This window comes from Ceratotherium simum, chromosome 14, assembly GCF_057802395.1.
Source record: "Ceratotherium simum simum isolate JZ-2026a chromosome 14, ASM5780239v1, whole genome shotgun sequence".
NCBI lineage: Eukaryota > Metazoa > Chordata > Mammalia > Perissodactyla > Rhinocerotidae > Ceratotherium > Ceratotherium simum.
Genome location: NC_141913.1, coordinates 26,056,300 through 26,083,989, shown reverse-complemented (window position 1 = coordinate 26,083,989; position 27,690 = coordinate 26,056,300). Strand labels below are relative to the sequence as shown.

Below are 27,690 nucleotides of genomic sequence, written 5' to 3'. Positions count from 1 at the left end.
CAGAGCCAGACCTGGACTTTGCCATTACCAAGATATTAATGATAAATTCATCTAGATATAATTCAAAAAGGGACAAAGGGAGAAAAAATAAGAGTATAGATTGAGAAGTTCTAGTATATGCATACAAGTAGTTCCAGAAGAATAAATTAAAGGAAATGGTGACAACAGCAACATCTGAGATTATAGCTAGAAATGTTCTAGAATTGAAGACTATGAACGTTCAGATCAAAAGTACACTATGTGCACTGAGCATATAGAGCATATAGATAAATCCACACCTTAACAATTACAATGTGCCTAGGTCCTACAGTAGTACAGCTCCCAAACCAAGCAAGCAAGAGAAAAAGATGAATAATAAAAACTTTATCAACTGAAACTGTATCAATGAGCAAAGCAGGAAAGGAGGAAAAAAATTAAAAAGATGGCAAACAGAAAACAAGATTTATTAGGTTGAACTTTATGAAACTGTCATTTTCATAGGTCAAAAATGGTTGAAGGGGGGCCGGCCCGGTGGTGTAGCAGTTAAGTGTGCCCGCTCCGCTTTGGCGGCCCAAGGGTTCGCAGGTTCAGATCCCGGGCGCGCACCAACGCACTGCTTGTCAAGCCATGCTGTGGCAGCGTCCCATATAAAGTAGAGCAAGATGAGCACGGATGTTAGCCCAGGGCCAATCTTCCTCAGCAAAAAGAGGAGGATTGGCACCAGATGTTAGCTCAGGGCTAATCTTCCTCACAAAAAAAGAAAAAAAAAAAAAGGTTGAAGATCAGTTTCACATGGTTCAACCTAAAAGCAGTAAGTCCAAATATATCAACAGTCACAATAAATGTAGATGCATTAAACTCACCTATTAAAAACAAAGACTATTAGAGTGAATTAAAAATATAAAATCCAGCCATTTAGTAGAGATACACCTAAAACAAAATCATACAGATGGCTGAAAGTAATGAAATAGGAAAAAAAAAAAAATAATAATAGACATACCAGGAAAATGTTAAATAGACGAAAAGTGGTGTAGCAATATGAAAAGTAGTGTGAAAAAAGTTAATAAAGATACAGTGAACACTGGGTTAAAAAAAAAACAAAAATAATATACTACGAATTGTTTTAAATACATCTAGTGATGCAGTCTTGAAAAATAAACTAACAGAATGAGTTAGAGAAATTGTCAAATCCACAATCATAGGAGTTGTTTTTTTTTTAATACAACTTAATCAGAATCTATTAAAGCATGCACACTAAAACAGAAAAAAACAGAAATAACAGGCAACCGTCAATGTTGTTTTCAACTGCAGAGGTAACAGTTTTAAAAAAACTGAACATTTTCTAGGTCACAGAGCAGGTTTCAACACATTTTAAAATAGATCATGTTCATATACCAGATCACGTTCTCTGACCATGATGAAATTAATCTAAAAATCAATAATAAAAAAAAGAGAAATTCAAAAGGCCAAAAGAAATGTACATAGAAATTTTTAAACGTACCTCCGAGTCATCCTGGGTTAAAGAGAAAGCAAATGAAAATTACAAACTACTTACAAATGAATAAGGATGAAAGTACTACACATAAAACCAGCAGGATGCACTGAAGTGATTCATAGATGTAAATTTAGAGTCTTTAATGAATTTATTAGAAAACAAGAATATTTCTAAATTAATAGGTTAAGCATTTAACTAAAGAAGTATGAAAACAGATTAAACACAAAATAGAAGAAAAGATAATTACATAGAAAACAAATTTTAAAAAACCAACTGGATAAACAAAAGGAAAAGCTACTTCTCTTTAAAAAATTAAAAACTGCAAACCACTAGCAAGATTGTTTAAGGAAAAAAGAGAAAAGTAACAAACAATATTATAAATGAGGATAGATACATAATTACAGATCTGGTGAAAATGTTTTAAAATCATAAAGTACTGAAGATAATGCTATGAACAAGTAACAAAAAGCCCAGGCCTTCCAGGTCATTGTGAATTACGCAAATTCTAATTTTGATTTGACTAAGGCTCCTGACCTCTTAACCTTTCCACTGTGCTCTCTAGAATTCATGGTTATTGCCATCAGTAAAATCCCCTATATTCACAATCCATTCTCTAAATATTCCCTTTATCTTCTAAACTAATTAAAGCCAAGAATACTGCTTCCTGAGTGGTCTTTCAAGAGGAGGCTGGCTTTTCTTCCACATCCCACATACCACTGAGTCTGGACAGGGGGTAAGTATCTTCCTTGTTCCTCATTGCTGATTTGAGACTCGTTTTTCCTTCTCCCCTAAGAAGCCTCAGGTCCTTTAAGAAAGTGTTATGAGAACTTGCCACCCCACCTCTGTTACAGTCATCTATCACCTTCCCTATCAATTCCATCACTAGTCTTATCATCACATTCTTGGTCACTTTAGTTTCCACATAGTCAATGTTTCAACACCTGGCCTCTCAGATCTTTACTCTGCTCTCCTCGCCTCCAATGAAACTCTCCTCCACCCTATCTCACCCACTTACTTTCATGCTATATCCCTATACCATGTCATTACTGATAATCTCCATTTTATGCATCTTAATCTCTGGTCACCATTCTCCACCCACTCCACCACCACCCACTCTGCCATCCTGGCTTATTCCCACTCAGTTACTTGAATAATCCCAGATGTTTAGTTTCCTTTGTTGGGATCTCCAATCCAGACTCTTCCATCTTTTTGCTTTGTTACCTTCTGCAGATTTCCTAGTTCCTCTACTCTGCTTAGATCCATGGTTCTTTATTATAATCACTGCCTTATTCTCTCTATTCTTCTATCTATCTCACTTGCCTGGCGATATCCCAATCCTAACTAAATCCAACTTTCTGCTGATTTTGCATCTGCACTTGAGCTGCTGAACAGGGCTAAAGAAAACATGAACATGCCGAATGGTCTCACTTTCAATTTACAACCACAAACCTCAAGTAGGCTCTCAGCACTATCCAGTACTCCTACTATATTTCCTAGTCAACTCTTTCAAACCGTTTCACATCTCAGCAGATTTCCAATACCTTCCTCACCCTCCTCACTCACAAGCGTTAACCTTGTTTCCAATTTCACTGCAAAAACCAAAAGCCATCAGATGAGAATTTCCATACTCCCATCAACACATTTACCATCCTACAGGCAATTGCGTTCATAAACATTGTGCCTTTTTCCTGCTACATGATGCCTGAATTATCTCTGTTCCTGTCTGAAGCCACCTTCATTCCTTCTCACCTACTCAAGTTCAATGCTCTTCCTATATTACTTTCCTCTTAAATTTTCCCCCATTGAGATCACTCCCATTAACATAAAAAAATACTGTACTACATGCCATCTTACAAAAAAGAAAACGTCCCCCTTGATTGCATCATCTCCCCAGCTAACATCCCCATTTCTCTCCTTTTTCTAACTACATCTCAACAGTATTGCTCCACTTGCTGTCTCCACTGCTTCCCCTCCTACTTTGTTTCTCCCAATCTTTTTTCAAGTTGATTTTATTTGTAGTATAACAGAGCACACAAAACATAAATTTAGAGTGAATGAGTTATCACAGCAAATGCTCATGTAACCACAACTCAGGTGAAGAAAGAACACTGCCAGCACCTTGCAAGTCCCCCTTGCTCCCATTACCTTTTCTTTCCTCCCCAAAGGTGACCAATCACTATCCTAACACTTAACATCACAGTTTTGTTTTGACTGTTTTTTGACCTTTCCAGAAACAGCATTATTCTGTATATATTCTTGTGTGATTCTTTTGCTCAGTATAATAATGAGATTCATCCATGTTGTGGCATGTAGCTTTTGTTCATTTTCATTGCTATAAAGTATTCCATTGTACGACTATGCCACATTCCACTGTTGATAAGACACTTAGATTGTTTTCAGTTTGGAGCCAATACAAAGAGTACTGCTATAAACATTTCTGTCCTTGTCTCCTGATGCATATGTGCATGCATTTCTGTTAGATATACCTAGCAGTAGATCTGCTGGGTCATGAAGTATGAAGTATGTTAGTCCTCATTTCAGTAAACAATGGTTTTTCAATGTGGGTATACCAATTTACACTTCCACCAACAGTGAGTGTATGAAGTGGTATTTCATTGTGGTTTTGTTTTTTTGATTACTAACGAGGCTGAGCATCTTGTCACATGTTTATTGGTCATTTGGATAATCTCTTCTGTGAAGTGAAGTTCAAGTCTCTCACCCATTTTTCTACTGGATTGTCTATCTTTTTCTTACTGATATGTAGTTCTTTGTATATTCTGGATCTCAGCACTTTGCTGGTTATGAGCCTCATAAATATCTTCTCTTCTGTGACTTGCCTTTTGAATATATTTTTCTTTTCACTTTTTTTTTTAATGAACAGAAAGTCTTTAATGTAGTCCCATTTATTAAACTTTTCCTTCATTTTTGGGTGCTCTTTGTGTTCTAAGAAATTTTTTCCTACCCCAAGATCATAAAAAAATTCTTCTATGTGATCTTCTAGGAGCTTTACTGGTTTGCCTTCATTATTTATATCTGTAATACACATGAAACTGATTTTTCTATGTGGTGTGAGGTAAAGGTACAATTTCAGTTTTGTCCTTAATTATATCGGGTTGACCCACCACTGTTTGTTTCTTTAGGAGATCATCCTTCTCCTACAGCTATGCAGCGCCACCTTTGTCCTAAACCAAGTGTTCAAGTAGTATAGAACTGGTTATGAACTCTCTATTTTGTTTCATTTATGTTTGTCTGTTCTTGCAACAATAGCATACTATTTTAATTACTATAGTTTTCCAAGAAATCTTGATAACTGTTATTACGAATCCTCCAATCTTATTCTTCTACAAGAACACCTGGCTCTGCTAGGTCTTTGCATGTCCAGTTACATTTGAGAATCGACTTGTCAAATTATACACACACACACACACGTACATGGTTGACTGTGAATGCATTAAATCTATAAATCAATTTGGAGAGAACCGACATTTTTATAATATTGAGTTGTCCACTCATTCTCAATTTATTTACGTCTTTAATGTCTTTCAATAATGTTTTAGAATTTTCTTTGAAGAGAGTTTCTTATATTTGATATTTCTTGATTGCATTTTAAATAATATTTTTAAAAATTTTATTTTCTAGCTTTTTTATAAAACCAACATATAGAAATACAATTGATTTTTCTTTTTTTTTTTTTAAACTTTATTTTTTTGCTGGGAAAGATTCACCCTGAGCTAACATCTGTTGCCAATCTTCCTCCCTCTCTCTTTTTTTTTCCTTCCTCCTCAAAGCCCCAGTACATAGTTGTACATTCTAGTTGTACAACTCCTTCTAGTTCTTCTATGTGAGCCACTGTCATAGCATGGCTACTGACAGACAAGTGGTGTGGCCCTGCAATCAGAAACCGAACCTGTGCTGCCAAAGTGGAGTGTGCTGAACCTGAATCACTAGGCCATCAGGGCTGGCTCCAATTGATTTTTCTTATAAATATTTACCTTAAAACCATCAACTTTGCTAAACCTTACTGATTCTAAATCTTTATCTTTATAATTCTTTTGGATTTTCATTATACACAATCATGTCAACTGCAAATAGTAAGTTTTAATTCTTCCTTTCCAATCCATATAATATGATTTCTTTTTCTTGCCTCCTTACTCTGGCTAAGACCTCTAGTACGACACTGAATAGAAGTAGTGATATGGACATCTGTGTCATGTTCCAGATCTCAAAGGGAAAGTTTTCAAAATTATTAAATATGGATATTTGCTGTGAAGTTTTGTTTTGTTTTTTTGTAGATACTTTTTATCAGATTAAATAAGTTCCCTTCTAGTCCTGGTTTGCTAAGAGTTTTTATCACAGCCAGTGGCAAAATTTTATCAAATCCTTTTTCTGTATCTCCTGAAATGATCACATAAATTATCTCCTTTTTTCCTGTTGATGTGGTGAATTTAAATGATGATTTTCAAATATGCTTTTTACCTTGAAGTCTTTTTTACCTGATAGTAATATAGGTCAGGTATATTTTTTTCTATTCTTTTACCCTGAATATTCCTATATCCTTATTTTTTGATGTCTGCATCTCATAACAGTATATAGTTGTCATTTTTTTTTATCCAATCTAGCAATCTTTGTCTTTAAAGCAAAACCCTTAATCCACTTAATATAATTATTGATATATTTCAGTTTAAATCTACCATCTTACACAAATAGAAATATTTGTCCTTTTCTCTCCTTTCTTTACTTAGTTTGGATTTTTTTTTTCATTTCCACTCTCCCCACTCTATTAACTAATGTTCACTTTCTTCTGGTGTTTACCTTAAAGACTGCAACATCCATCCTTGATTTACTGAAGTCTAATACTAATTGGTATTTTTACCCACTTCTTGGCAACACAAAAAAACCTTACAAATATTTAACTCCATTCCCCCACACAAAGAAAATTCTTTGTTCTATATCTTAATTTTATAGATATTTTATATTGCAGAAGATATTATTTTGTTTTACATAGTTGACATTAATTTATCTACATATTTACCATTTCTATTGCTCTTCCTTCATTTCTATTATCTGATCATTCCAATGGGATCATTTTCTTTCTGCCTAGAGAATACCCATTAGTATTTTTTAGTGTGGATAACAAATTATCTCAGTTTTTATCTTAAAATTTTTTATTTTGAAAGATACTTTTGCTGGGTATAGAATTTTGGGCTTGTAGTTATCTCTCAGCCTTTAAAAGATATCATTCCATTATCTTTTGGCTTCCCTTTTTTTTTTTTTGTGAGGAAGACCGGCTCTGAGCTAACATCTATTGCCAATCCTCCTCCTTTTTTTTTCCCCCAAAGCCCCAGTAGATAGCTGTATGTCATAGTTACACATTCTTGTAGTTGTTGTACCTGGGACGTGGCCTCAGCATGGCCGGAGAAGTGGTGCGTCGGTGCACGCCTGGGATCCAAACCCGGGCTGCCAGTAGCGGAGCGCGCGCACTTAACCACTAAGCCACAGGGCTGGCCCCGTTGGCTTCCTTTTTTTTTTTCCCCTCTCTTGAGAAGTCAACTTGCAGACTTCCTGTTATATCTTTGAAGGTAATCTTTATCTTTTTTCTCCCTCTGGTTTTTTTTTATAATTCTTTCTCTATCTTTGGTTTGCAATGGTTTTATGATGATGTGCCCCAGTATGATGTGGCAGGTATCCTGCTCAAGGTTCATCAGACTTACTGATTCTGTGCCTTAATGTCTTTCATCAATTTTGGAAAATTCTCAGCCATTATACTGCCAAATATTGCTACTGCTCTATTCTCTTTCTCACTCTGTGACTACCATTTTGTTGCTAGTTCTAGACCTCTCATTGTATCTCCTATATCTCTTACTATCTGTTCTTTATTTTTCATCCTTCTAACTCTCCATGCTTCATTCTGGATGTTTACTTGTGATCTACAATTCATTTCACTAATTCTCTCTTCAGTTATGTCTAATCTGCTGCTAATCCCATCCACTGTGTTTTTAATTTTTATTATTGTACTTTCCCACTTTTAGAATTTCCATTTGGTTATTTTCTAATAGGTTCAGTTCTCTGCCGAAATTCTCAATCTTTTTTTTAATTTCCTTGAACACATTAACATTATGTACAATCATTTTAAAGTCTGCGTCTGATAATGCCATTATTTGGAGTCCTTTTTGGTCTATTTCCATTGTCTATCGTTTTTGTTTTTTTTTTTCATGTTTCTTACTTCCTCATGTGTCTGCTATTTTTTGACTACAAGCCAGACATTGTGTAAGGAAATACCACAAAAAAAATTTGAGGCCTAAGATCTTCCTACAGATAGGATTTACATTTGCTTCTAGGGGAGATAGAAGGACTAGTAAACCCTAATCACCTTAATTCTGTTTTACACATTGAGATGGTATGATGTTGGGCTACAGTCCCCACAAGAGCTCATCTACTTCAATTTCGTCATTACTTCTAGGAGCCTAACACTAAAGCACGCAGGAAGGGGCTGTCAGACTCCACCACTAAACACCACGCACACAAACACGATAGACTATGGACTCCAGTTTTTACACCCTAGCACCAAAAGGCTGTCAAAAGCACTATTTAGTTTCTCAGTATACACCTGGATTCAGCAGATGCCTCTAGATAAAAAGTGGCCTCCAAAGTCTAAGCTCATTTCTCTGGGTTTCCATCTTCTCCCATATTTTGGGTAATTTTTCACTGCCTTCTAAACTCTGCCTTCTAACCTCTGGATGTTTTCAAGCAGATAATTTCTGTATTTTTTTTCTAACTTTCTAGGTGTGCTCAACTGGGAGTTGGTCTAGATCACCAAGATCACCATTATAGGGAAGTGGAAGTCTTCTCCATTCTTTTAAATCAAGGTCTCTTTCCTATCACTCCACAGAAACAATATTGTCCAGGTTCCAACAACCTCCACACACTGAAAATCCACTGGTCAATTTAGAAACCTCAATTTATTTTGCTCTCAGCAGCATTTAACATAGTTGACCACTTCCTTCTTGAAACATTTGCTTGGCTTCTTAGGCACTATACACTTTTTCCCTCTTACCTTTTTCTCAGCCTCTTGCTAGATATTCCTCCTCTTCTCAATCTTCAAAGGCTGGAATATCAGTCAGCTAACCTCTTTTTCCTCTCATCCACTCCCAAGGCTGCTTCAACCAATTCCATGTCTTTAAATTCTCTTGTCCCTTGATGACTCCAGCTTCAACCTCTCCCTTAGCCTCCAGGATTTTATAAATATGTGCTAAGAACTCTTGATTTCTATCCCCATATTTCTACTTTCCTCTTCTTTCCATCTTGGCAAGTATTACTATAATTCAGATAGCTGCTCAGGCTTGAATTCTTAACTCCTCCTTTTCTCTTTTCCTCCACATCCAACCCATCAGCATTCTGATAGGTTCCATCTTAAAAATGAAATCAGAATTTGAAAACTTCTTCACCTGTGCCAGCCTAGTCCATGGCACTATTATATCTCACTCATGCTACTATTATTCTCTGCATGAATATGCAGGGAAATGTAGTCTCTCATCCACTGCAGCTGCAAAGTATAAACTGGTAAAACCACTGTGGGAGCAATTTTTTAAGAAACTGAACGAAATTTTAAAAAGCGCATACCTCTCAACATAATTATTTCACATCTATGGTCAAACGTTTTTGACCATAAACCATGTTAACAAATATATTTTATGTTAATCTAGCACATACATACTGAAACAATGATTAAAGAAAAAATACTTTTACTGCATGAGACATACTCTGATATCTTCTATTCTATTTCACTAATTAAAATGCTGACAGGTACTCATTAAATTGATTTCATGACCCATTAATGACTAAAGGGTCATGACCTGCAATTTGAAAAGCACTGTTCTACAGAAAACTGTTACATCTGTACAAGAAAATACATGTTTGTTTAAAAAGGATGTTTACAGAGACACTGTAACTATAACATATATACACATAAAGTAAAAGAACAATAGATAAATTATGGTATATTCATACAAGTGGACTTCTACAAAGCAGTTAAAATGAATGACCTAGAATTACATGTATTGACATGGATAAATCTCAAAACCAATGCTTGAACAAAAACAATTTTAAAAAGTTGTAAAAGGATATGTGCATATGCTGTACCAGCATTTGTTCAGTTGAAAATATGAAACTATACTATATGTTATTTATATATAGAGATATGAGGAAGTACTTTTAAAACATGCACAGTAATGATAAATGCAAAAATCAGAGCTATGGTTAGAGAGGAATGGAATAGAATTGAGGAGGGGTATACAAACAGTTTCAACTGTAGCTGTAAAATTTTATTGCTAAAAACAAAATATGAAGAAATTATGGCAACTTATTAAGATTCAATAAAGCTGGTGATTGGTACAAAGGTTTGTTATCTCCTATAGCATTCTGAACATTTACACCATTTTGTTCAAAATTTTAATAGCTAAAATAAGGAAAGAGAAAGCTACATTTTCAAAAGAAATTTGAGAGATCACTAGTGAAAGACGGAAAACTCAAAATAAAAACTACTTCAAGATAAATATTTTAAAGTATATTTTTAAACTACAAATTACCTATCACATGTCTTTGAGGCAACAGAGAAAACAAAAAGATCAGAGAATTAATTCACTAATTTTGTATAACAGAAAATTTTACATTTCTTGAAGCAGGTAGAAACCAAACTATAAAAAGATAAATATGGGGCCAGCCTGGCAGTGTAGTGGTTAAGTTTGTGTGCTCCACGTCTGCAGCCTAGTGTTCACAGGTTTGGATCCCGGGCGCAGATCTATGCACTGCTCATCAAGCCATGCTGTGGTGGCGTCCCACTTACAAAAGAGAGGAAGATGGGCACAGATGTTAGCTCAGGGACAATCTTCCTCAGCAAAAAGAGGTAGATTGGCAACAGATATTAGCTCAGGGCCAATCTTCCTCACACACACACACAAAAAGATAAATACAAGTACAAAGAAAAAGTAATATTTATGTTAGGATATTTTGTTTATAAAATTTTATCTAACTGAAACAAAATACATATTAGCCTTAAAACTACCAATTACTATTGATAGAATAACTTCAAAGTTACTGAAAGCCCATGAAAAAATATAAAATCATGAGTCTTAAAAATTATAAGCAGAGCAACTTCCACAAGTTCATCAGAATCATCTAGAAAAGCTTATCTGATATGAGAAAATAAATAGAATTCTACTAAATATATTATTTTAATATTTCAGAATTTAATCTATCAATAAAAGGGACAGTGAAGAAAGTGAGAAAAAAATACCTTTCAGCAATTAGGTAGAGAAAGAAGGGAACTAAGAGTCAGAGGACCTGTATTCAAACCTGATTCAATGATCCTGGGCTACAGCAATCTCCCTGAGGCACTATAACAGCAGCTTGCCTCATGGGACTGATTGTTTTTTTAAACCAACGTTAAAATTACTCTAGAAACTAGAAAGATTAAAGTGGTGTTATACTAAATATCTCACAAATATTTACATGTATAAAGAAGGTAAATTGCAGGTTGTTTTGTCTATATTTTTAAAAAGTCAGAAAACAATGACAAAGAGTTAGTAATAAAAAATTTAACAAATAAAAAATTAAAGAGAATAGCTGAAAGACAGTCTAGGATTTCTCCCTGCAAGTAGAACAAAAAGACAAGAAAAGACAAAAATATAAGAGACTAAGAGAATCAATGCAAGCAGTCCAAAGCCTGGCTAATAGGAGTTCCAGTAAGAGAAAACAGACTGATGGGACATACGATAGATCTGTTCAACGATGATGCAAAGGACTGACCAGATTTCACACCTTTACTACCACAAGCACACAATTTACTTGATTTCAAGGATACTTGTACAAAATGCCTTTAACCTAACCAATCCACAGAAAAGAAAGGAAACAGAAACACAATCAATGATACCACAGTGATGCAGTCAGCAAAATGGAGGCTGAGGAAACATATAAGTCATTCTACCCGGTCTTCAAATAATAAACTGTAAGGGAAAAAAGAAGATGGAGAGGGAACCTACAGACTAGGAGAGACTTAAGAGACATACCCACCAGTTGTAATGTGTGGACCTTAATTTGGATCCTAATACAAACACTATAAAAAAAGAAAAATGTATGACATAACTACGGAAATTTGAACACTAACTGGGTATTTCATGGTATTAAGGAATCACTATTAATATTTTTTTATGTATGAAAATGGTATCATGATTTTTCTTTCTTTTTTATATGAGTCCTTATCTTTCTGAGATACATAATATTTACAAATATGTCTTTGCCTGGGGAATCTGCTTCTAATCTCACTCACTCTTCTATGTACTTATTATTAATTCAATCTCAAACTCTCCATCAATTGTCTAAATCTCTTCTGAAGAAACTCAGCTGTATCAGGTTATGACTTCACCGACATCCTCCTGAAGCCTCTCCTACTGTGCATTTTCTGACCTGCTCCTGTCTGAGTTGGTTGCTTCTCTGCCTGCACAACTCTCATCCAAGGCTCTCCCTTCACCATCTTCCAGAGATTCCCATCATCTCTCATACATATCAGATCTCCTGTCTTCTCCTGTGTCCTTTTCCTTGGTTTAAGTCCTCGTTTGGTGGAGCACAATCCAGTAACTTCTCAAGAAAGGATGTGTGGCAGTTCAATGTTTTGAGACCTTGCGTTTCCAAAAATGTCCTTATTTAACCTGTGCCCTTGATTATGAGTTTAGATGGATATAGAATTCTAGGTTGGAAATTATTTTCCTTTAGAACTTTGCTCCTTTGCCTCTAGAGTTGCTGCCGAGAAGTTTGTAGACATTCTCATTAATAATCCTTTGACTGTGCCTGCTTTCTCACTAGAGAAAACTATAAGGGGGCTTTTGGGGGGAAGGATCCCCAGTGTTCTGAAATTCATGATGCCTTGGGAGTGCAGTATGTTTCACCTACGTCCTGAAAACTTGGTAGGCTCTTTCCATCTGAAACCTGTATAGTCCAGTTCTGGAAAATTTTGTGGATAAATTTTCTCCTCTTCCTCTCTCTCTCCTCCCTGCTTTTTTTGTTGTTCTCTTTGAGACTACTATTAATCAAATATTGGTTCCTCCTTGACTGTCACATGAATTTCTATGCTTTTACTATTGACAATCTCTTTGGTCCATTTTCATGGAAGATTTCCTTCCAACTTACTATTGAGTTTTCGCTTTTTTTAATATATATATTCCCAAAAGCTCTTTTTGGTTCTCTCAGTGTATCTTTTGAATAGCATCCTATTCTTGTTTTATGGTTTTAATATGCTTTCTTATTCATTGGAACCACTAATTATTTCTAAGTTTTCTTCTCTTTGAATAATCTTTGCTTCCTCCAAGTTGCTTACAGTTTTGCACTATACTTTTCATGTTTGACGGTTTCCTGTGAAGTTTAGCATTCCTTGGTTATCTGTTTATTAAAAACGGAAGACCAAAAAGCTGAATATAAGCTCTGAATTTATGAGTGAGGCTTACTGACTATGAGTTTCCAATGGGGTGATCAGGCGGTGCCCTTAAGCTGGATAATCTCTGATGTCAGTGTCTGTAGGTTGTTTTTTCTCTAGGGTTAGTCTGATTTTGTTGAAAAAGATCCTTCAATCTCTTGTCTCGCGAGGGAAGGCCTGGCTGCTGGCATTAATGGGAGCCATAGAAGGCAAGGTGGCTAGAGGGTGTCAGCAGCCAGAATAAATATGTTCACTTAATCCACCTGTTTTCTGTACTGTTTCCTTGTTTTTAACTGGGCCTGTTGTCCTCTAGTCCAGATACCTTGTATTACCTTCTTCACATGGAGCACCTGGACCTGTTATATTGCCAGTAGGAGTATAAATTGGTACAACCATCTTCAAAAAATGTCTGGCAGCACATGATAAAGCTATATAAGTGTTGACCACAATAAAATAAAAATAAATAAATAAATAAATCTAAATAAGTGTATACCCTGTTCCCTTCCCCAATACATAAAAAAATAGAAATGAGAGCTTAATTCCTCCAAAAGACATGTACAAGAATGTCACAACAGCTTTATTCATGATAGTCAAAAAGTGAAAACAACCCAAATGTTTATCAATGTGTAAATAAACTATAGTATATTCATATAACAAACCACCACATTGCAATGGAAAAGAATAAACCTCTGATATATGCAACAATATGAATCTCAAAGACACAAAAGAATATATACTATATAGATCTATTTATAAAAAGTTCCAAAAAAGACAAAACTCATCTATGTTTAGAGAGGTCAAAACAATGGCTGCCTCTAGGGGTGAGAGTACTGACTGGAAAGGAACATAAGAGAACTTTCAGGGGTGACGGAAATGTTCTACAACCTGATTTGAATGATGGTTAGACAGGTATATACATATGTAAAAATTCAGTAATCTGTACACTTATGATTGCATACGTCACTATTTTAAGTTACACACAACTTGAATATTTTTTAAAAAGTTGATTATATGAATGTTTAGGTAATAATGCAGTTTAAAATCCCCTACTAATCTATTAAGATAAACAATAATTTTCCAAGGCCAAAAATATATAGTCCTAATGAACAGCAGCAACTTGAGGTATTATCTTATCAGCATTTAATTATTTTTTAAGTGGGGTAAGCAGTATCTTAGTGATGTAACATTCACTTTAAGAACAGTCAACACTAAAGTGCAATTTATTGGGAATTCAGAACATACTTTTCATTCAAATTAAATACTATCAGGACCACACTAGGTACTTACCCTTCTAACCTAACATCTGGTAAAGATCTGTTGAGTGCAATCATCTCACTCGCCATTAAATTGAACTGATTGATTTTAAACATCTCTTTCATCTTTTCTTGATCCTCTTTAGGAATGACGACTGGTTTCCCCATTTCTCCAGGACCTTCATGAGGCTTTTGTACTGGCTCTAGAACTAAGAATAAGGAGGAAACTTAACTAACGTTAATTTTATAGCAATTAATTCATGTTTCTGTTTAATAACATTTGAGTTTAAACTGTGCCCTCAACAACCAGAGCCATTTCTGAGCCCATCCTCTCCCAGTCTGTAACACCTCCTAGGGGCTGCCTTGTCCTCCACTTCCACACCAGTGTCCTGATTTAAGACCTCCTCACCTTGCACCACTCACCTGAATCAGTGCATAGCCTTGGCACTCCCATCGCAAATAGTGATACCACATTAACCTCCCTAAAGCATAGCTTTCATTGTGTTAATCCCATGGTCTTCTAGAGTCCAATCTTTTTAATACGGAATTTAATCTAACTTTCCAAACCTACCACCTGCTTGGCCCTATACTTCCCGTCCCCTAGTTGTTCATCCTTCAGTTAAATTGCAACCCACTACTTTCCTCCAAATGCGCCTCCTATTTTCTTGCTTTGGTGCCTTTGCTCACACAGGTCCCCTCCCTTGGCACCTCCTTCCCCCTTCTATCTTTGCAATACCGAAGCCCTATTTGTCTTTCAAGGCCCAGCTAAAATGGCTTCTCTTGCCTGTTGCTTTTCTGAATCTCTCTCTAGTGATCATTTACTGCTCCTGACTACTGCACTGCATCATTTCATCTAGGGCCCTATGTCCCTAATCAATTTGTTACAATGATTGCTAAACCTGTTTTACAACTCCCCCGACTGGATTATGATCTCTTTTTAGCTGGGGTTTTTTGATTCATTCATGTACCTTCTGTGGAGTTTAGCATAGTGTTTTGTAACTATATGCTGAATTAATATTTGAGTAAAAGTACTATGCAAAATAAGTCAAAATGAAATCCTAGAATTGATAACATTAGACATTATAATAAGCATTATGCAAGGTGGAGCATCATGAAAGATAATTCTAATCAGAAGTAATGTTATCTCTTGATACATACATAAAAAGAGTAATATTCCAGATCAGCAATTCCCAAATCTTGTTCATTGTTATATGCTTTTGAGATGTTAAAAAGCATTCCAAGAAAAACAGGTTCTAGGATATATTAAATTTGAAACAAAATGTGTTAAACTTCCCATCTAAAAGGGATGAGTAGAGAATGAGGTGAGGAAAAGAAGAGGATGAAAATATCTGTTTTGTAAATTACTTGTTTATTTTTAAAGCTGAAAGTTTTATTCTCCTGCAGTTTGTTTTTTAGGCATCCCCCAAAAGTCTCTGCACAAAAATGAAGACGTCAAGGCAGTAGACAAACCATCTCTCCTCAACTAGGCTTCATCTGCCCAAGAATAGCACTAGTTGGTAAAGGTGACCTGCAGGATGATTGTTTCAGATTGTGGTACAGAGCAAACTACCCATACCCAGAGCTGCAGAACATGAAATTATTCCCTGTCTTCAACAACTCTATCCAGATTATAAAAATCTATTTTAGAGAACTCTCAAGGAAAAAATAGTGTATGATAACTTTCCCCATATTCAGAATAAACTGTGATTTTAGGAAGGACATTAAACTATTAGGAAATAACTTTAAAAATTATAGGAAACTCATGCAATACAGTTTTTAAAAAACAAATCCTGCCTAATGTTTGCCAAGCAAGGAAGCTCTTTAAATATAAAAGGTTGACAAATTTTTTTTAAACTCTCAGTGACAAAAATTTTCAATGACAAGTGTAATAAAAACTATGATACAAGCACAAGACAGAAGTCTAATGCCCATATAAGCTTTTAAAACTTTAAAAATCGTAAATTATAAAACTCTTCACGTCAATTCTACTTATTTACTTGTCTCTTAAAATAAAGAGCAATCAACAGATCTGGGGATTGGGATGTTAAGGGGTCAACAGAGAGCAGTAGAGTTCTGGAAGTGACAATTATCTTTTGTGCATGGCACAGATAACAACATATGATCTAGTGGCCCTGATCATAAATATCCTTCAGTTATCTGTGCCCTATTTTAGTATAAGATGATGCTTTAGAGAAAAGTCAAAATGGAAACATTTTCATTCTGCTCAATTTTTTAACTAAGAGTATTAAGTTATACAGAATACCATCTATAACATATTTCTGCTAGCAGGGCCGGGGGTGGCAGGGTAGAAGAGATCCTGTATCTGATCAAGCCTCTGGACCTACCTACCAATTCACAGGAAATATAGAGGACGGAAGGACGTGATAAAAAACATTAAAGGGATGCAAATCCTGATTATGGGAAACTGGAAAAGAGAAACAACCCAATTTCTTCTTCAACGACAAGCAAAAAAAAGGGGAGAGGGGAGATAAAGAGAAAGACGTATCTGTGTATCCATGCCACAAGACTAGCCTTGACTTGACAACTCTTGAAGCCAGATGATGGGTATATGGGAGTTCAGTCTTCTATTTTCTCTACTTTTGTTTATGTTTGAAATTTTCCATGGGGCTGGGGAAGCATGAAGGAAGACTCAAGAAATTACTACTATAAGAACTAGTAAGTATAAACTTGATTGCTTATAGAATCAGAGACTATATGACCAGAAAGCTAAAATCTTGCCCCATCATTGCAAAGTAAAACTCTGGCCTTGAGATCTTCAAGAATCAGGCAGGGGCCAGCCCTGTGGCTTAGCGGTTAAGTGTGCGCGCTCCACTGCTGGCAGTCCAGTTCAGATCCCGGGCGCGCACCGACGCACCGCTTCTCCGGCCATGCCGAGGCCGCGTCCCACATACAGCAACTAGAAGGATGTGCAGCTATGACATACAACTACCCACTGGGGCTTTGAGGGGAAAATAAATAAATAAATAAAATCTTTAAAAAAAGCAAAGGAGGATGTTGGGGGTGTGGTTTAAAAAAAATAAGAATGAGGCAAAACTGTACAACATATACAATCCTGCTGCTGCAGCATTTTATAAATTTGATCATGTGATACTTATTCATAATCTGAATATCTAGTATAGTGCCCACATTATATACTTTAAGCTACTGGTACTCACGAGATTTCAGAGCCACATTTACAGTTGCCATTAATCAAAAGTTATATTACTGCATGACTTACAGAATTCACAACACTCTAATTTAGAAATTATAACATCCTAAAGAATTAAATGGATTCGTAAACTACTTTTCTTTGGCAAAGAGGCCAGGATAAAATGCATGTGGTTAGTGAATATTTTTACTAATGAACTTGCAGTATTAAAAACCAACTAACAAACAAGATGGTAAGCATTAATTTTCCACGTACTCTACTTACTAGTCTTTCATGTAAATTAGAAGTGAGTTCAGTGAAATTTTTGTTTGAAAGCAACTGATATGGGGTTTGATATCATCATTTCCTGAACTGAAAAAAAATTTTTCTTGGCATAAAACTTTACATGCAGATCATTTCTAAGAATCAAATGAATTTTGACAAGGGAATGACTAAAGTGTTATTCCAAAGTATTATGTGAGAACAAACTAATTTTATTAATTACTTCAGTTAAACTTTATTTACATGACAATGTAGGGAAGGTTCACGTTTTAGAAAACTTAATTACCAAGAAAACTACAGGTTCACTCTGAATGCCACCAAATAAGACTAACATATACAAACCACATGACATATCTTTGAATGTACTTTAATAAATTTCTAATTTGTATTTTTATCATGGAAGTAGAATAAAGAGGTATAAAGTTATTTCATACCGTTTTGGGGGAAAATGCTAATAAAAGGCTAAAAAATGATTTCTCCCTAACGATTTTCTTACCTTATTACATAATTATCATCTTTACTATTTTTATGCACTATGGCACCTATTCCAAAATATTTTTTTCCATATTTTTAACATCTCTAAAATTGGGATGTGGCTTACAATGATAACTGGAATGTTTTAGCTTTCTTAGTGGTATATAAATTAATAAATATTCTATAAACAAAAGTATGTAAGATAAGAAATATAGCAAATTACCTGACTTTTTTAAGGTCAAAATATTATATATAACAAAATTCACTGATAATTCTCTGCTACCTCAACATTCTTGTAAGTTTCAACACTCGTTCCAATTTTATGTTCAATTTATTTGTAATGTATTCAATATATAAAACTCTAAACATATAAGAAATTTGTAATAAAGAGTTCTGAAAGCCTTAACTAATAATATTTTTAAGTTTTTAATCATCAGAAGTTTCTCCTATAAACTACGTTCTTGAAGGTTTCCTAATGTTTGACAGTTGAACTAATTCTAGCATAAGTACGTGAAAACTTGAATCATCAACATTTAAAGATCTGAATATCAAATACAGTACTGGCATAAAGGATCAATTCCTACTTGAAACCGGACCTGTAAAAACACTGAATATTCTATACAACATCCAAATTAATAAACTGAATAAATGAGCTAATTCTGAAAAGCAGAAGAGTAGCAAAAATATTCCAAGGACATAACCCACACTAACCTTGTTTTTTCAAGAGGAGCCCAATCTAATTCTCTAGCAACAGAAGAATTTTGCTATTCTCAGATAGTCTGGGGTCTAAAACCTATGAGAGAGAACTGCTCAGGAAAACAAAACAAAACAAAGCCAACCCTCTGTAATCACCAAAGACTGGCCCACCGTTACTTGAAGTAGGCAAGTTATAAGCAAATTTAAGAATCCTAGAAAACTGTTAAGTATATCAATGACAATCTCATAAGAGGCCTTCAGCATTATCATAAAAATAATCCACTCTACTTAAAAATAGGACACCTTTATTCACAACATAAAGAAAAGAATTTGGTAAATTTCACCAAATTGGCACTGTACAGCAGTTCAAAGAATGTTCAGAAATGAGATCCTTACAATACTGAAAACAATTACTCTGGAGTATCATATCTGCTTATGGTTTTTTTGCTTTTTAGTCTTGTTTTGGTTTTTCAAATGCCATAGAAAACGAAGATTCTAGAGACTTTATGCGTTCTATCAAAAGAGACCTACATTCTTCTAGGTCACTGAGTGTACTTGCTAATTCCACTAAGAAGGTCCACATCCTTGCTCTCATTACCTACCTACCTCTCCCAACAACTTCAGTAAAAGATCTCTTCAGAGGCACCACAGCAAGTCTTCAACCAGCCATTTGTTGAGAACCTTAACAACTTAAGGACTCTGACGCTACTTGGGATTTCACTGAAATGTCACAACAGAGCAGATTTTTCAAACTGTTCTTGCTTAGCATCAACTGTCCCCCTTCCCCAAATCACTTTCCCCTCTTTCCCTTTAATCCCTTAAGGCTACCTGGAACACAGTTTGAAAACAGATGCTATAAGGCCCCATCTGTAGGCCTCTCAAACCCTCCCCCCGCCCCGTTAGCTATTTACTCACCTTCTGGCTTACTGCTCAGTCTTTCTCTCATTCTTCCACTGCTGACTTCCTTCTCAGTCCGTCCCACTAAACACCCTGATACTCCCAGGCCATTACAAAGCTTCTTCCTCCTCTTGTCTCCTCAACACAAAGGCCCCATCTACCACACTTAACTCAAATCTGGCTCTCCCCCAGAGCCCACTAACCTCACGACCTTTTCTGAACTGTTTTTCTCCTTTTCTCAGGAGGTAATGGTGCTATCTCATAGCTCTATGTTGTTATTCCAGACCATTTCTCCTTTACTTTGTACTTCTGTACTTTGTATAAAACCTATTCCTTTTCTTTGATGCTCATTCCACTAGTGGTTTTCAAAACTATATTAACCTGAGAATCCTCTTCAAGGCTAATCCTTTTCTTATGGTTTTGATACTACACTGTCTCATCTGCTGAGAATTTGCTCTTTCAAGTATTACTTCTTTCCCTTATATTTTAAACCTCTCCCTCAACATACATAAAAAATACATACATACATAGAAAACCAACTTTGGCTCCATTCCTATCTTTTAACTATTGTACTATCCCTTTCACTTCATGTTGAAGTTTCCTAAAAGAATAAGCTACACATTTCTGTTATTTCACTGATGTATCAAATCTGCTGGCACTGAAATGGCACTTGCCAGGATCACAAGAAACCCCTTGTTACCAAACATATCAGAAACACCTCATCTTCATCTCAGGTAAAATCTCTGAACAAACATCACTCCTGGGTTTCAATGTCCCCATTCCTCTGGCTTCTCCTTCTACCTCTGACTTCCTGAGAAGCCTTCTCTTCCTTTACTGACGCTCCATGATACTCTCCAATGCTGGGTCTGTCTCTTCTAACTCTACACATGCTTCTGGTGCAGTTTCATGTATCGACAAGGCTCAAACTACCACCTACGTGCTCCACCTCAACCACTCTCTACTGCAGAACATCTCTACCATCACCTCAAAGTTAAATATTCCAAACTCAACTCATCCATCCACTTTCTCATCACAGCTGCTCCACCTCTGGGGACTCTATTTCATATCAATTCATCCAAACAGGGAGACCTGAGAGTCATCTTAGACTTTCCTCTTTCTCTTATTACCTACATTCAATGGCTCCCCTCATTATGTAAATTCCACTATTTATATACTTCTCATATATTTTATTTCCTCTCTTCCTTCAGTGTTATTTTAGTGTAGGCCCGAAGAACTTCTCTAGTCTTTCATAACAGCCTCACAACTGGTCTCTGCAGTCTCATTCTCTGCCAGTATGCCAGCCACATGACCACCAAACTTTCTTTTGAAAGTGCAGATCCCATCAGGTTACTTATTCCCTTGTTTAAAAATCCTTCAGTGGCACGCCACTGCCTACAGGATAAAGTCCGAAACCCTTAGCATGTCATAAAAGGCTTTCTGTGATACGGCCTCTCCCAAGCTTCATCCCATGTTCTTTCCTCAAATTTTCCTACCTGTCAACTCTGTTCTCTCACTTGCTTATCTTGCACATGCTTCTTTCCTTTCTTGGGAAAGTGTTCCCCTCACCCATCAAACCTAACAAACACCTACTCACCACGATACTACTCAACTTGAGCATTATTTCCTTACTGCACCTTCTCCGATGCCCCAAGGCATTCCTTCCTTTTTGCTCTTATGCACATCTCCAGTAATTTTACTATTATTCTTTCTCTCCTAGGGGACTGTGAGTTCCCCAAAAGGAGAAACTTTGTCTTTTTGTTTTTGTTGTTGAACTGTATATCACTAGCACCTAGTACATTTCCGAGCACATATCAGAGTTTAAAAAACATTCACCAAGTGGATCCTCACACACTTCAGGTCCTAGTCTTTCTTACTTGCATGCCTTTTCAGTTAAGATAGAACAACCATGAGCTCCCACTATAAATGTTAACGAATTAAGGTGGGGTGAAGGGAAAGTTAGTCTGTTCTATTAGGGAAAAGAATATCCTAGTTTCTTATTGGTGAATGGTAATACCTGCCCTTTTATTTAAATGTAGAGAGAGAGTTATAGCTCTAACAACAATTAAGGAGGCAGCACTTTGTCACTCAACAAAGTTACTAAAGAGCAGAGCCATAAAGAAACCAAGACAGTCAGCAAATTAATAGGCTGACTTTGAAGAAAAATATATTTCACTGGGGCCGGCCGGGTGGCATAGCGGTTAAGTGTGCGCGAACTGCTTCAGCAGCCCGGGGTTCTCAGGTTCGGATCCCAGGCACGCACCAACGCACCGCTTGTCAAGCCATGCCATGGCAGTGTCCCATATAAAGCAGAGGAAGATGGGCATGGATGTTAGCCCAGGGCCAATCTTCCTCCACAAAAAGAGGAGGACTGGCATCGGATGTTAGCTCAGGGCTGATCTTCCTCACAAAAAAACAAATATATATATATACTTCATTAAAACTTATAGCAAAAGAGAAAATTTAAAAGTTAGGGGTAGCCTAGATATTACTAGAGTCTAGTGCTAGCAACTGAGCTTCATTTTTGGCAAACTTCCCAAGAAGAAATAAACAGAACTGGTCATATAATCCCATCTATAAAAATTACAGTAAGTAACTGGCACAGGTTACCAACACAAATAAAGAATTTTTAAATTATAAATTTTAGAGGATTAAGTGCCCTCATTATAAAAGTGCAAAATATTTAAATGTGGCTACATACTCAAATAAAACTTACGTTCAAACAGTAATCATTTACATATAATTCCTAAAAAATAGAATTACTGTATAGCCAGATATTCTATAACTAATCACAGAGAGTTCAGAGCCCAGAACAGCTAGCTGAATTACTGACTCACAATGCAAAATCACTTTCATTATGTTTAAAAAAAAATAAAAGGCAGCATTTGTTTGTTGGTTTAAACACATGGAGTTTAAAACCGACTTTTTCAGGTGTCCTCTGCAAAAAATGTCAGTACTTCCAACCCAGGTCCGTCATATTTGTGTTTCCTTTCTTTTCCATACCCTGTTGCAGTGTTCTCACTGCAGCTCCTATCCCACAGCCTGATCTTTTCAAAAGCCCTCCCTGAAAGTGCTATCTGGAGCTATCTACAGCATTGACAAAAAGAACTCTCCAGATCACATCTATCTAGAAGGACTTCTTCCCTTAAGACTGAGATGGGAAGGCAGGAGAAATCTCTTTTGATACCTGATAATGCAATTTTAATGCTCCGCTCAGCATTATGGCATTAGACAAATCTTCTGTACAATTTTGATAGTTCCAACTATGAGATTCTCTATATTATTTGGTAACATAACTTCCAGAAAATTAACTACATTTAACATTGAACACAAAAATTGAATTTAGCAATTCTATACATGCTACTTTAATACTTTTAACTGTTGGAAGAACCCGCTGAAGAACTGTTAGAAATAAGATCATCATATATAGGAAGTCAGGGCTGATTATTAATCTATAGTATCCAAATTAGTTAGTAAAAATCAGTGACATATTTATCAAACAGGTGTATTATGAAATGTCACTCACCATCCCCAGCAGGAAGTCCTCGCTCCTTTTTTTCATCACATTTGTTGCATTCACTGAAGTAAAGCAGCAGGAACATATCCAAGAGTACCCAAATCAAGGAGGTGGCTAGGACCACCTTGCAATATGCAAATTTTCTCATGGCACTTTAAGTCAAATGCAAAATTTTAAAATATATATACATAAATATATAAAGATCATGAAAATTATTCCAATCCAGTTTCATCAGAAATCACGTTCATAACCTATAGAGAGAAAAAGAAAAAGATTAACTTAAAAATTCAGAACCTAGAAATTGAATTGTAAGATTAATTTAATATGCATATGAAATTTTACTATGAAGAATAAGTTTATAAATCAGACTTAGAAAAACGCTTGTAAAATACATAAAAATTAAGAGTATCAAGAATATACAAATAACTCCTACAAATCAATATACAACAAACCAATAGGAAAACGAGTAAACAGTATAACAGGCACTTAGCAGAAGGAAAACCCGAATAGCCAATCAACATGTGGAAAAATGCTCAATTCACCATAATTAGGAAAATGCAAATTAAAACAACAGTGAGCTACTATTTCATATCCACCAAACACATGGGGATTAACAATGCAGTGATTCCCAGTACATTTCAACCACTCACATTCAGTTCCCAGAGCCCAAGGATTAATATGAGTTCTCCTAATAGCCTGTACTATAGCAGTTTATTGGGCTAATTCTTGTCCCTCTGTCCCACTGAATCCCATTCTAAAAATGCTACAGTCACTAGCCATTCAGAAACAGACTTATGGAAAGTATAATGAAAAAGAAAAGGGTATCATAAGATCTGAGACCTCGTCTTGGCTCTGATAGAAATTTTATAGATTTCCCTGATGTTTAGTTTCCATTTCCCAGCCTCCCCACTTGCCGCCAAATCTGTTAAAATATGAGAAAATGAGTGGAGGAACTGTCACCAAATTTGTAAAGGTCATTTGGGATAGTTTGACTAGAAACAGTTCTGGCATATAAGCAGTTCCCCTGAGGGAGCTCTGGAGCAGTCTAAGGGACCTCAGAGAGGTAGGAGCCATCCCGCTGAGCAGTCAACACTGAGGCTCAAAGGCCTGTGTCACAACTGATCAGGAAAGAGACAAGCCAAGTGTATTCAGATGAGGTGGATGGAGGAAACACACACTTCACACGTATGCCCCACACTGAAAGCCACACGAGCAGATGCTCTGAAGAACCGGGCTGATGGGCAGTGTAGTAGCTTCTTACAAGGACAACTTTATGTAGCATGTTCCATGGCAGGCAACAGAGATAAATTTACGTGAACAATTCAGGAGAGGCCAGAGAGTTTATCCATGAAAAAGACAACAGTTCTTGCCTACTTCACAAGGTTGCTAGACAGCAACCTGAAAAGCAACCAAAAAAGTACTAAGTGATACTTATAAATCTAAAGTGTTATTTCTGCTCATTTCTCTGGGGGTGCTACTGTCATATTCTTGCCTCAAAATCATATTCACTCAATATCTGATATTGTGTCACGTGTGGTGAGCAATTACTAATAACTAGGGTAACTAGGCGGAAGGGAGAACCAAAAGCATTATACTGCATGGCATCATGGAACAACATAGTTCTCTCCAGAGAAGCTAGATATATATAAATTTATATTTTGAGGTATTTCATGTGAAAGGCTTCCTCTTTTGGTCGCTGGCAAAGCAAACAGTCTGACTGCTAGTGCAATATCTGGAATTCAAATGTGGTTTATGTTCTCTAAAATCTGCTGATTGTTATTTTTTTTAATGCTTACAGCCCAGAATTCTTAAATGTAAATCTTTATAACTTTGCATCCACTCTTATTTAATTTTTCCAAGATGGCACAATTAGATTCTGAAATTGAAAGTGAAATGCAGGAGGGACGTGTGTGTTTGAGAGGAGAGGGGTATGGAGGAAGCAGGAGGTCTAGGGAAAAATGTAGGTAAAGGAGAGGCAAAAATCTTTGAGACCTTGGGTTAGGCAAAGATTCTTTAGGTAGAACAAAAATATCCCCACAAACTGTAAAAAAAGATTGACAAACTGGACTTAATAATTAAAAGCCTCTGCTCTTCAAAAGGCACTATTAAAATAAAAAGTCACAGATTGGGAGAAAAAAATTATTCACAAATTACATATCTGATAAATGACTTGCATCCAGAATATATAAAGAACTTCCAAATTAAAAAAAAAAAAAAGCCAATAAAATAGGCAAAAGGTTTGAACTGTCTTCACCAAAAAGCGATGCAGATGGCAAATGAGCACATAAAAAGGTGTTCAACATCATTAGCTATCAGGGAATTGCAAATTAAAACCACAATGAAACACCACTATGCACTGATATAAATGGCTAAAAGAAAAAAGAAAAATACGAAGTGCTGACAAGGAATTGGTGCAACTGAAACTCTAATACATTGCCAGTGGGAATGCAAAATGGTACAGCCTATCTGGAAAACAGTTTGGCAGTTTCTTCTCACATGAATCAGTAATCCCATTCCTAGCTATTTACTTAAGAGAAAGGAAAACATACATCTACACAAAGACCTGGACACAAATCTTTACAGCAGCTTAATCATAATCATCAAACTCTGGAAACAACCCAAATGTCCATCACCTGGTGAATGGATAAACAAATGGTAGTACATCTATACAGTGAAATACTACCCAGCAATCCAGCAATAAGAAAGAACAAACTCTTGATACACATGCCATAATACGAATGAATCTCAAAAGCATTATGCTAAGTGAAGTCAGTCAGTCACAAAAGGCTGCATACCATACTATACGATTCCATTTATGTGACATTCTGGCAAAGGCAAAACTATGGGAACAGAAATCAGATCAGTGGCTGCCAGAGGCTGAGGAAGGAGTAGGGGATTGCCCTTAAAGGGGCATGAAGGAATCTGTAATAATGAAAACACTCCATATCTTGCTTGTGGTGGTGGTCATACGACTATGACCATTTGTCCAAACTGAGAAAACTAGACCTAAAAGGGTGAATTTTACTGTATATAAATTCAACCTCAATATACTTAAGAATAGATAAATATGGGAGGATACTTGAAAGAAACAAGGCCAATTTTAGAAGGAGAAAAACTGTATGTTTCCTCAAATGACACATTACCAGAATTTATCTTGGAAGTCACTAAAAACTCAGAGTTTGTTTTGTCCCAACCACAATAGATTAAAACCTTCCATCTGAAATGCATTTAACTACTTAATTTATTTTAAAAGTTATAAAATCAGAATTAATGTCAAAGTACAATAATCAATTATATCAGTAAACTTCTGATCCTACTCTACATACCATATGCCCAGTTTTTCCAAAGATGGATCAGCATTTTCCAGGGCTAAATAATTATTTTCTCTTACCCCTCATACTTCTCACCAAGATTCTCCAGAAATTTAAAACTTAAGAAGAGAGGCTCAGAAGCAAGAACAGAAGCTTTAGGAGAAAAGGGAAGCTTCATTCTCTTGGACCTAAATCTTTAGGCTTTGGGGTATAATGCGGTGCTTCTTACCTCCTTTCTCCTCAGAACACAGTACTCTCAGGCACCCAGACCTAGGATTACTAACTTCGTGTTGTACTGACCAGGCAGGTGTGAGATATGAGACCCTTCAAGAGATGTATTCCTTTAATTTGTAGCTGGAATCTCTGCCAGAAAAACTAAAAGACTTTAAAAGATGATGGTTATCCTCTAATATTGTAAGGAGAGCCTAGAGTATTTTATTTACTAATTATATATTCCACTTGCTCTATTTCTCAACCAGAATCATAATCTAATGCATTCATTCACTTATTAATTAATTTGTTCAATACACACAAACTCAGTAAATGCAGAGAATGTGTCAAATGCAGGGAATACAAAAGTGAACAAAATATACACGCTCCCTGCCCTTATGAAGTTTAGAGTTGGCTCCAGGAAATCAGGCATTGGTCAAACAGTCACATAAATGTGATATTTCAATGGTGATGACTGCTTTGAAGGGAGTTCCACAGCACTATAAACATCTGTAACAGAGAGATCTGACTTTTTAAAAAAGGCTTCCCTGAAGAAGACATGATTTGAGGGGGCAAATAAGCATTTTGGGCAGCAAGTAGCAAAGGCTCTATAGCAGGAAGGAGCCCAACACTGAAAGGTCAGTGAATTGAAGACAAAAGAGGAAACTGTGATGTGAGACAAAGCTGGAGCTAGATAAAAGTGGGCAGATTCAAGAGAGATTAAGGGACAAACTCAACAGGATTTAAGGATGATTAGACGGGGGTAAAAAGGAAGAAATCCTGGCTTGTACAACTGGATGCAGAGTAGTGCCAGTCACAGAAATGGGACCAGTAAAAGAGAACCAATTTTTGGAAGGCGGAGAATAAAGATGAGAAGAAACAGTTTGATTTTGGACATGTTGAGTAAGAGGTACTTTGATACCTTCAAGGAGAGATGTTAACCTCAGCTGCTGGATACAAAATTTGG

The 27,690-nt window shown here is 36.1% G+C and overlaps 1 protein-coding gene across 3 annotated transcripts in view; it reads right to left on the bottom strand.

Annotated features, from left to right (window-relative positions):
• The window catches only part of GALNT1 (polypeptide N-acetylgalactosaminyltransferase 1), a 128,917-nt gene that overhangs the window by 46,652 nt on the left and 54,575 nt on the right, over positions 1–27,690 (bottom strand). For all 3 annotated transcript variants that reach the window (XM_087439145.1, XM_087439144.1, XM_087439143.1), the window contains 2 exons: positions 23,212–23,453; positions 14,226–14,400 (listed from right to left, as the gene is read on the bottom strand). In XM_087439145.1, the coding sequence (XP_087295271.1) occupies positions 14,226–14,400; positions 23,212–23,350 (314 nt within the window). In that variant the 5' untranslated portion in view covers positions 23,351–23,453. The remainder of the gene's footprint in view (positions 1–14,225; positions 14,401–23,211; positions 23,454–27,690) is intronic.